Source organism: Arachis stenosperma, chromosome 4, assembly GCF_014773155.1.
Source record: "Arachis stenosperma cultivar V10309 chromosome 4, arast.V10309.gnm1.PFL2, whole genome shotgun sequence".
Taxonomy (NCBI): Eukaryota; Viridiplantae; Streptophyta; class Magnoliopsida; order Fabales; family Fabaceae; genus Arachis; species Arachis stenosperma.
In genome coordinates, this window is record NC_080380.1 from 34,292,152 (window position 1) to 34,303,140 (window position 10,989).

The following is a 10,989-nucleotide window of genomic DNA, read 5'->3' on the forward strand; positions in this document are numbered from 1 at the left end:
AACAGTGTCGATCTCACTACAAGAAATAATGTAATTATCGACGCCAAAAATCAACGGCCAAACTTTCCGTCGATATTTTTTGACGACTTGACGTCGATAAAATAAAGAAAGAAATTATTAAAAATAAAATATTAAAATCGACAATAATGCTGTCTATCATTTTAGCAACTTTCAACACCTTCCTCTAATCGTCACGCTGCTGATAATTGTTTTTTTTTTTAAATCGACGAATCTGTTGTCTATTTTAATAATTATAATTTCGACAACTTTTGCCGTCGATAAATTTCAACGATGGAGATCTTCTTTTAAAATAGGATGGACGGTATAAATTTATTATATAAAATAGACGGTTAATATGTTGATTTTTGTTTTAACTAAAATCGACGAACTTACCGTTGATTTTTATCGACAAAAAATTATGCCGCGTTTATTACCCGCGTCCTTCGTTTCAATCAATTTCCCAAACATTAACCCCAAACCTTGAGAGACTCAAAGTTCAGAGTGAAGCTGCTGCTGCTTCTTCTTCTCCAACGCTTGAGAGTGGAGACCAAAGACGGAGTCACCGTCACGGAGAGGGGCAGAGAGTAGATCAGTAGAGCTTCTTCTTCTCCGACAATTGAGAAATCCGCCATCTTCTGTCGGAGAGCAGAGCTTCTTTTTCTTCTTCTTCTTCTCCTCCTCCGCCGAGCCCGCCGTCGCGCCATCCTGTTCATGTAAGTTCCTCTCAGTCTCTATGATTATTAAACTTAATTTTGCAGTTGTTGTATCTACTATTTTCATAATGAAATTCTGAATTTGCGTTTGTTAATAACAATTGCATCACTGAAACTTAGTTAGCATAATCAATTCATCACATTTCATCAATCGCTTCGTCTCTCTGTGCTGTTGTTGCTGCTGCCTTCAATTGACTGTGTTCAATCAAAATCAGTTACTCTCTCTCTTTCGTTCTTCAATTGATTTTTTTTCATCAATAAAAAATTTGCTCATCATTTGTAGATGATTCACTACTTTTCTCAATGATATAGGTCTTCAATTCAAAGATTGATGAAGGAAGAAATGCATTGCGAGTGTTATCACTACTTTTGTTCATTTTTCTGTGTTATCCTGCAATTTTGTATTCTTTCTTCATGACTGACATGGATTGATAGGATTCTTCTCTATTTTCGGTGTTAGTTCTCTAATTTTTTATTAAGTTAGATTCAATGATCAACTATATGTAACCTCGTTTTATGCTGAAGAAATCTGTAAAGAACTTCTGTGTCTTGCAATGCTTGTTCATGAAGAGCTTAGAAATGATCATTTAGTTATTTTATTTTTCTTAGGGAAGAATCATCTCTTGTAGTCTGAGATTAATCAATATGATGCCAATTTTCAGGGAGTGAAATGCGGTATCTATGGTGCCAATTGCCCTGGGTGGATAATAAGCATGGAGGTTCCTTTTCATTTCTTCGCTTTCACATTTTGTTTCGTCATCCTCTCAATGTTTTTTGTTGACTAAGTGCAACATAACTACAGCCTGTAATGCTCATGGACTTTATTGTGTTCTTTTGTATGATACATTAGGTGAGTCCTTAACTTCTTTAGTATGACTAATCATTTAAAAGATCCTTTTAAATTTGAATTCATTGTCCCAAGTTTAAAGAACACAGAATCTCGTTGATAATAGATATACTATATCAGAAGCCTGAGTGTTTATAACTTTTGTTCCTAGGTTCTTTTCATACCAAGAATATCTTCTGTATTAGTATTTTAATCTTTATTTTTCAAAGTTTGACTTTTATTAGCATTCATATGTATGTGTATGATCAGGTGCTGGAGCAGTGGAGTTTATTATATGCCATGCAGAGATCTCAATTGCTTTTGGAAGTTATTTAAGCAGCAATCTCTTTGGCCAAATAGGAAGGTCTTCTTGTTTCTTTGGATTTGGCCAGTTTTGAGGTACTAACAACCACAATTTGTTTTCTTTTTCTTTTATTATTCTCTTCCATGAAAAAATTAATGAAGCTAACTGTTTTCTAATACTTCTTTTCTTTGACAAGATGGTGAGGAAATTTAAGCCACCACTTATGAAGTTATTGGAGTCTCGCAATATAGACCTCTGTTTTGCCAATCAAGATGAAGCAACGGAACTTCAATTGTAATTTTTTCTGTTGGCTTCTTTCCCAATCTCGTTTTCTTTGCTTTGGTTGGAAAATGTTTAGTTGACTCTGCTGTGAACTGTTTGCTGTTGTGCATTGATCACTTGGAGAACATGACTAACTATACAATCATGGTAGTTTGGTTCACACTGAAGGAATTTGTTCTCAAGCCATTGCCTCCCAATATAGTGCATATCAGGATTTGATTCATGAAGCTTTCTAAGAAAGCTAGTGTTCTCATTGCTCTTGCAATGGCTGCTGGCACTGGAAGGGTACGATGTTTGCTATATTCAGAGTGCTATGTTTTGCTCATATTATTGTAGATTCTAGATTGGCATGTTGACATGTTGATGACCTTTCTCCTTACTTACATGTTGTGGCTGGAGAGCTTGAACTGAATCATGAATGCAGTTTGATGTAATAGTCGCCAGAGGATTTCGAATCTAAATTGCAGGTTTTTTAAATGTTTTCCTTTGCTGAGAATATATTACCTATACAAATCACTCATTGTATATTTCGTTATGACGAGAATTTATGCTAGATGAAATTTTGACAAATAGCTGATATGGAAATTGTGAACTAGTTCATAACTCTGATTCCTAAGGAAACACAAGGTTTTCTATTTTGTCCTAAAACCTAATGACAAAAATCAGTTTACAGGCTCTACTATTTTGTCCAAATATAGTGTTTTGATATGAACAAGTTTTAGCTCATTGCAATTCTTGATTTCTTTCTTTCAATTTTGTAGGGGATCTTGATTAATGGGCAATTCCTAGGGCCCACTATAGATGCGGTTACAAATGATTTAAAAACACCAGGGGATGAATTGGAAGTGAATCTCAAGAGTTGGGCTGTTAGCTCAATATCTAGCTTTCAGAATATTTACTTTTTGGGCCAGTATTTAGTTATTACATATTTGGTTTTAAATTTTTAGTTTCATGCTACATTTTGTTACTTATGACAATGTGACTTTAGTTTTTCAAAGGTTGTAAAATTTTATGATTTTAGCTTTTGTACTGCAGTCTGCACTATTATAATTGTTTTGTGCAAAATGCATAAACATCTAAAACTAATATTATGTTTAAGTTTACTATAGGTGAAAAGACTAACAAGAGGAATAGCTGATGAAACTATAGGTGACTTCTTATCAGAACTTGGAATCATGACTCATGTAAGCCACACCAACATTGCTAAATTGGTTGGTTATGGTGTGGAAGGTGAAATGCATCTGGTTCTTGAATTGTCTGAAAAAGGAAGCCTAACTTCAGTTCTTTATGGTAATGCAGGATTAATTGTTTAACTTTTTCAAAATTTTCATGTGTTTCTAATTTCTTGTGATTGTTATTAGGGTCCAAGGAGAAGCTTTCGTGGTCTATTAGGCAGAGAATTGTATTAGGAACAGCAGAGAGAATATTATATCTTCATGAAGGTTGTCAAAGAAGAATTATCCATAGAAATATAAAAGCTGCAAATATCTTACTCACTGATGACTTTAAGCCTCAAGTATATACACTATACAACTATATCTTACTTTGGATTATGTGATTCAAAAGACACTAAAGACAAATATTCTTTTTGGAAGATTCTTGGTTTTTGTTAGCTATGAAATTATGAAACTTGTCTCTTTTCATGTTTTTGAATTTTATGTTTTTGTTTCAGATTTTTTATTTTTTGCTAGCAAAATGGCTACCAGAGAATTGGAATCACCACAGTGTTACAAGATTTGAAGGGACATTTGGGTTTATAACATTAAGAAATAAATAAATTAATCCTCTATAATCTATATTTAATCAATTTTTGTAACCTCATAATAACTTAGGTATGGGTGACACAGATACCTTGCTCTAGAATACTTACTCCATGGCATAGTAGACGAGAAAATAGATGTATTTTGTCTTGTTATCTAAAAGTTTATATTTAAAAGTTTATTTGTCTTGTTATTTAATATTTTGTATAAATTTTATTTTTATATTTAAAAGTTTATTTGTTTATTATTTTTAAATAAAAAATAATTAAAAAGATATAGCTATTAAAATCGACGGCTGTAATGTCGCTTTTAAAATTTAAAATAGACAAACAAAATAAAATACAGACGAAGAATTTGTCAGTACCTAAACAATTAAATCGATGGCATTTTTGTCGATTTTTATCGACAAAAACGTTGTCGATTTTATATAATAATATCGACGGCAATGTTATCGATTTTATCAAGCAGAAAAAATTTACAAACTCATATTATAGACGAAAATATTGTTGATTTTATTGAATCAAATATCGACAAAAATGCCGTCGATTTTGTATAATAATATTGACGGCAACGTTGTCGATTTTAGTAAAACGGTAAAATTTTCAAACTCATATTATAGACGGGAATATTGTCGATTTTATTAAATTATTATCGATGGATAGGCAAGCCGTCGATTTTACTAGAATTTTGAAAAATCGACAAGTCTAATAGTGACCACCTCTGTCGTCCATTTTACCGTCGATTTTTAATATTATCGACGGCCTAGCCGTCGATTTGGCCGTCGATTTTAACGATGTTTCTTGTAGTGCTTGCTACTCAATATGTAATCACCCATGTTTCTGTGCATGATGCCCATAGGTCCCCTGAAATCTTAGTAGTGATTTATGTTGAATTTGAGTTACAGCTAATAGTATTATTATTATGAAGAATATATTTGAAAATGAAAATTAAAAAGGCAAGAGTTATCAATTGATGGGATACTTAATATGCTTCCTGCATGTTTAGATTAGAATATATGTATATAATTATACATGATGGGAATTGAATGAATAAAAAAAGTAACTCTAATCACTTGACTCTAAAATTGAGGACTGAACTATGTGTATGGTAGTTGTATCTACTGCATGTTCAGCTATGTGATGTACAGTGTTATTGTGAAAGAGAATAGATAGTAGTTACAATACTTATATAATAGGTAAAATGAAATAATTAATTCAATTACTATAATTGTCATTTTCATGCATTTGTTTTTAAGTTAAAATGGGTAGGATGATTGACTTGATTTCTAGTTTTTGTCGTATTTTTTGTGCTAGTTATTAAGGTTTTATGTACAAGATATTTAATAAGAATTTATCTTATTTTTTTTGGATTCTGCGTTTATTTTAAAATTGTAGACCATGCAACTGTCGAATGTTCACTACTAAAATTTAGACATTTACTAATATTTTTTATCTAACATTTTTAAAAATGTTAGTTATACTAATAAAATCATATTTTTAGTAACATTTGTAAAATAAATGTTACAAAATATATTTTTCTTAAAAGAAAAAGGAATTAGATCTAAACGTTACTAAAGTGTAAACATGTGAAAATTGTTAGGAGACAATATCATTTAATCTTTTTCACATTCTTCAACAGAGAAAACCACTTCCAAGTTCCAAGTTCCAAGTTCTATCGCATTCGCATCTCCTTCCTTTACACTTCATCTTCTTCCTCGATCTCAATCGCAATCTGAATCGTTCTCCAGATTTGGATTCTCCTCTCAATTTTGGTAAGCATGTGCTCTCTTCTTTAACTTTTTTCTATTCACTCAGTTTTTCAATTTCTCATCTATTGCTGATTTCGATCCAGATCTGAATCATGCATATGTAATTTCTCGCCTCTGGTTCATCCTCTCATTGCCTGCACTGTCATTGCGCCGTCTTCTTCTCGCCTCTGGTTATTTAGTAGTTAGGTTTTAATTAAGTTGTTTATTTGAATTTAGGTTTTGAATTTAGGTATAAATGAGTTTAGTTACACTGTCTTTTTAATTATTATTCATCCTATTTTTCCATTTGACTATTACAATTCTAGTATTTAATTTTGGTTACTCCTTTTAATTTTTGCCTTTTCGGATTTTACACAGATTCTATTTCTGAAAAGCCTTCATGTTTCATATACTATTACTTGTTCATTTTGCGAACCAATCAACCATAACAGTTCTGAGTTCAATTAAGGAATGTTCATTTCTATACTTGTTTCTGAAATATCTTCTTGTAAATTTACGTGATATTTTCTGTATAATTAATCAAATTAAACTTAATTAAACATGCTCAAAATACAGAATATCTAATGAAGATAAATAATGCTTATTACCAGAGTCTGAAGATCAATTTTCTTGAAGATAATAACTGAGAAGTGGACAGGGATTATAGCCTTGCCACGCCACTTAGAAGAAGAAGACATGGAGATAGGTGGTGTGACTTTTCAGTACCAAGAACACAAACTAAAAAGTGTATCTAAGTAGTGAGATTAATGGGTGTTAAGACTACTATATCTATATTTATTTATGATGCTTAGTTACAACTCAAGTGTCATGATTACATCTCCAAATGGTTAAATTCCCAAGGACTATATAACAAGGAAACTCAGTTAGAGTCTTACAAATGCTATTTAATGTCTATTTTCTTTTGCTTCTAAAGGAATGCAACTAGCGCTACCACTTCTTAGTTCTTACAAGAATAATAACTCAAGGGTTATTGTTTGGCACTTCCCTTGGTCCTCTCATAAAAAGTCCTTTTTCAATATGGTTTTTTCCTTTTCTTTTTCTAGATTTAGTGTCATGTTTCAATATTTTTTCAATTTAATCTCAGTTCATAATTTATGGAAAATGCTTTATTTGTTTTTTTATATTTTTTGCAGTAGGGTGTAAAAATTGTTTTTTTTTTATCTTTTAAATTTTAATTTTCAGATTTCACATTTGCATTAGATAATGTAATTAACAAATATGGGCATAATTTTCAGATTTCATAAATTATGTGAATTTTCAGATTTCACATATTGTTTTTGGGTGAAATAATAATAAACTCGTATCATTTGCAATTTGGAGCTGCATCTGTGTGACTATCAAAGACACAAGTAAAGGCCTCATCAAATGTAGTTGGCTTTATTTAGTGTGATAGAGCTCAGGTGTTGTTATTGCTGTATTAGTTGTTTATGTCCCCTGCTTTGAGCTAATATTCTTGACTTATTTAACTCTAGGGTTGTAGCTGAATTTTTCAAAAGTTGAATTGTCCCAATTTCGGAGGACCCTGCTGAAGATCTCAGCTTGAATAAGATCTTGGAAGGAAAAATTAGAAGGATCTCAGCTTGCATGTTCTATAGCATATTGGTGAGTTTTCAGAAATATTTCACATATCTAGTTCTATTTTCATTCATTATTAGTATTATATATGTTTTGGCATTTGAATTATCCTATGATTGAAGATGTTAAAGCAGCGCTAGAACTGCTTGAACTAAGATATTGAGGTGTGCTTTGACACTAATATCTCTTGTAATTACTTCTTTTTTTTCTTCTCTGCATAAAAATATTAGATTCAGAGTTGAATTGTAAAGTAACTTCTTAAAAATAGGATACTAGGAGAATGCAGAAGAACATTCATTCATGATAATTGAATAATAAGGCATTAGTTATTTGATTAGTCTATAGAAATGAAGTGAAGTTTAATTGCTTATAGTGATTGCTTATAGTCTTTATTCACTTGCTTTTTTTTTCTTTAATTGCTTAAAGGGATTCAAGAATGTTTCTCAAAGTTTTCGCGTCGACAGCGAGGAGCTCTTCAAATGCTGGCTAACTAATGGAGAGGCAAGATTGCTATATATCATTCCATTTTGATCATGTTTCTTGTGTTGCTTATGTTCTGTTTTGTCTCACAGCAGAGCCGAAAATTTTCATGATGGCAGTTTTGTTTGACATACACATCTTTCAACATGAATTCCTGAACTCTATATCTTTTACTTGAGTACACATGATCACACATACTACTTCATTGATCTTTGCCACCAATACCCAAATTATTCCTACTTCCAAGTTCCGAGTTCCGAGAATCCGACTAATTTGGCTCGAGAGTTGTGCCTGTCGCTCCTAATACCATATTTCACACTCTTCTGAATTTCACCAGTATAGCTTAGATTTCCTGAGTTTCTACCAAGAACTCAATTTTCTCCACTACTTAATGACATTTAGATATACAATTTGGTTCTATCTAGAACATTGTTATGTCAAGGTTAGATTACCAAGAAGCAGCACTTAAAATTAAACAATAAAGGTCCCTGTGTCTCAAGAATATGTTCCTCTAAGTTGACTGCACTTTTTACTCTTTTTACTTATTATTACTGCAATATGGTCTGCAAATACACAATATTATGGCTTGTAATTAGTTTTGTTAGCGATGATATCAATACACAAATTGAAAGTTTTCATTTCCTTGCCCTTTTTGATTTTTGAAATAAAATGTCTACTCATCAAACCCCCTTACGGAAGGTAACTTATTCATCACGCCTACCAACCTTTTTCTTGTGTCATTATATTTGGAAATTTGAGAAGTATTGCTTGTTGCCCAGTTGAACCCTTTTGCCCAATTGATATATTCCATTAGTTTCTTCCATCCAATTATACATTCGACACTATCTTATTTGAGTATGGGGTTATTCACTAGATTATGTCATTGTAGGCATTGTTGCATGTGGAATTGTGGATTGAGGGATTTCTACAATCTACCTATTCTAGATTTTTGCTCAAATTACACTCTGTACAAATGGAGATTAATGCTCACAACTCAGGAACCAATGACAGTTCTTTGGGCTGTTTTTAAGATTGTAATTGTGTGTCTGAAGCTGTACCTTGTTGCTTTATTTTAAATCTGCTTTAAATTTGCCAGAAACATACTACTAGCACCTCTCTTTTTTAAATATGCTTTTTTAATGATAAAAGTCTTTTCCATGAGAAAAAATGAAGCCAGATCAAACCCAAATTATAATTCATGTAAGAGAAATCACCTTTTTTATCTTTTTTTATCTGAAAGTAGGGAATCACATTATTCTCATTATTAATGCCTCTCAAACTTCAGAATTTGTGGCTTTTGAACAATTATATGGGGAACTGTTTGGATAAGGTAAGAATATTAGGATAAATCAATGAGATTCTTCATTGCTATGCTGATTAAAAGTTGCATAAGGTGTGTTTAGAATATGTACCAAAGAAGTCAATTTCGATTGTGGTTGTGATTATGCTAATAGCTTCTCTCAATTAGGTCACATATGATACAAATGGGTTTTTGGAGAAGAATAGAGATCCACTGCCATCTGATTCCATTAAATTGTTGTCATCATGCAGTTGTGAACTGCTGCAGTCATTCTCCCAAGTTCTTGACTCGTCTCAACAAACAAATTCCTTACACTTAGGTGCTATAGAGTCAAAAAGGCAGAGTGTTGGCACAAAGTTCAAGGTAACCTTGTATCATCGCATGAGCTGACTGTATATTATCGTTACTTAACTAATAGTCACAATTATTATGGAGGATGAATGCTCATGGAAACTATGCTATGTAATAGCCTAGTAGCAATCTAAGGTGTATACTGATAGTAGTAAGTTACTGAATTTCTTTCTTTCTTTCAGGGTCAGCTGTTTAAGTTGATGCATCAGATGGAGAACACCACACCACACTTTATTCGCTGTATAAAGCCCAATGCTAAGCAAGTTCCTGGCATATATGATGAAGACCTTGTCCTGCAACAGCTCAAATGTTGCGGAGTTTTGGAGGTTGTAAGGATTTCGAGGGATGGATATCCTACTCGAATGACGTATCAAGTGTTTTTATGTACATAGTATCACTTTTTCTTTTCTTTTTTATATAGAATGTTTACAGAGTTTAAGTGCTATAAGTATTTTTTCTTTTTCCATTTTATTTACATTACGGAGCAAATTTGTACGATGATTATTGATTAATGAAAGAGGCTATAAAAATTTAATTTTGTGAATTTGTGAATTTAATGAAATATTTCATGTTGTAGTAATTAATTTTATATTATGTATAATATAAAATAAAAAATAAAAAATAGTATAATATAACTAAAAAAATGTTACTAAAAATCTTTTGTAACATTTTTTAAGTGTTACAAAAAATATCTATGGTAACATTTTTCTAAGTGTTACATAAAATATCTATTGTAACATTTTTTAAGTGTTACAAAAAATATCTATAGTAACATTTTTCTAAGTGTTACAAAATATATCTATTATAACATTTCTTTAAGTATTACTAAGAAATGTCTATTGTAACATTTCTCATAATATTACTATAGAAGATCTATTGTAACATTTTTATTAAATGTTATTAAATCTTTAGAAAAATGTTAGTAAAACTCTTTAGTAACATAGGGTATATTTAACATTTGTTAAAATGTTACTAATATACATAGCTAACATTTTAATATGATTTGGTAACATTTTTTAAATGTTAGTAAAAGTCAATTATGTAGTAGAGCTTGGAAGTGAAAACTCTTTGTTACTTGATTTCTTAGTTCCTTTAATATTTCATTTCTTGCTTACAAAATCTCCCTTGCCTTAACAACCAAAAGAGAAACACACTTCAATTGCATTCCTAGGGAAGACGACCCGAGGTTTAATTACTCTCGGTTAATTAGAAATTGTAAACATTTGATTAAGAGGATTCATTGTTGGTTTGAACTATGCTACCAACAAATTGATTCTTGTTTTGATTGATTCCAAACTATACAATAAGTTCTCTCTTCATCAAATTTGGCGTCATTGCCGGGAAAATGCAATCGGTGTTATATCTTTTGGTTGTTGTAAATATGTTAATAGCGTAAACAAGGTTTTGAAAACCGGACCAGACCGGCCAGTCGAACCGGTTCAACCGGGACCGGTGATAAAAACAGTTCGGTCCTCTATGTAAAACCGTTGGAAAAAAAACTGTTTAAAAACTGGCGAACCGGCCGGGAACTGGACAGTTGGACCGGACCGGTAACCGCCCGGTTCGCATTAAACGGCGCCATTTTATTGATTTGTATTAAAAAAAAAGAAAGAAAGCAGGCCTGTCACAA

At 31.8% G+C, this 10,989-nt stretch overlaps 1 protein-coding gene across 7 annotated transcripts; it reads left to right on the plus strand.

The window, feature by feature from the left end:
- The first annotated feature begins 477 nt into the window (after positions 1-477).
- On the plus strand, positions 478-4,010 carry LOC130973330 (receptor-like cytosolic serine/threonine-protein kinase RBK2). Of its 7 annotated transcripts, XM_057897811.1 has the most exons (9): positions 478-713; positions 1,376-1,432; positions 1,516-1,563; positions 1,810-1,938; positions 2,040-2,137; positions 2,249-2,410; positions 3,235-3,415; positions 3,487-3,641; positions 3,798-4,010. In XM_057897811.1, the coding sequence occupies exons 6-9, from the start codon at positions 2,348-2,350 to the stop codon at positions 3,900-3,902; spliced, it is 504 nt and encodes a 167-aa protein (XP_057753794.1). In that variant the 5' UTR covers positions 478-713; positions 1,376-1,432; positions 1,516-1,563; positions 1,810-1,938; positions 2,040-2,137; positions 2,249-2,347; the 3' UTR covers positions 3,903-4,010. The 7 variants fall into 7 exon arrangements, 3 of the variants coding, with proteins under 3 accessions (XP_057753794.1, XP_057753791.1, XP_057753793.1); XM_057897808.1 differs by having other exon boundaries at positions 2,040-2,410; XR_009084113.1 differs by having other exon boundaries at positions 2,040-2,592; positions 2,887-3,641.
- The last annotated feature ends 6,979 nt before the right edge of the window (positions 4,011-10,989 follow it).

What these genes read in the sequence shown, in the direction of transcription:
- LOC130973330 (XM_057897808.1), top strand. Translation starts at nt 2,348, where the DNA reads ATGAAGCTTTCTAAGAAAGCTAGTGTTCTCATTGCTCTTGCAATGGCT. An exon ending in TGGCTGCTGGCACTGGAAGG is followed by an intron (nt 2,411 to 3,234) that starts GTACGATGTTTG and finishes AGTTTACTATAG; the next exon opens with GTGAAAAGACTAACAAGAGG. An exon ending in CCTAACTTCAGTTCTTTATG is followed by an intron (nt 3,416 to 3,486) that starts GTAATGCAGGAT and finishes GATTGTTATTAG; the next exon opens with GGTCCAAGGAGAAGCTTTCG.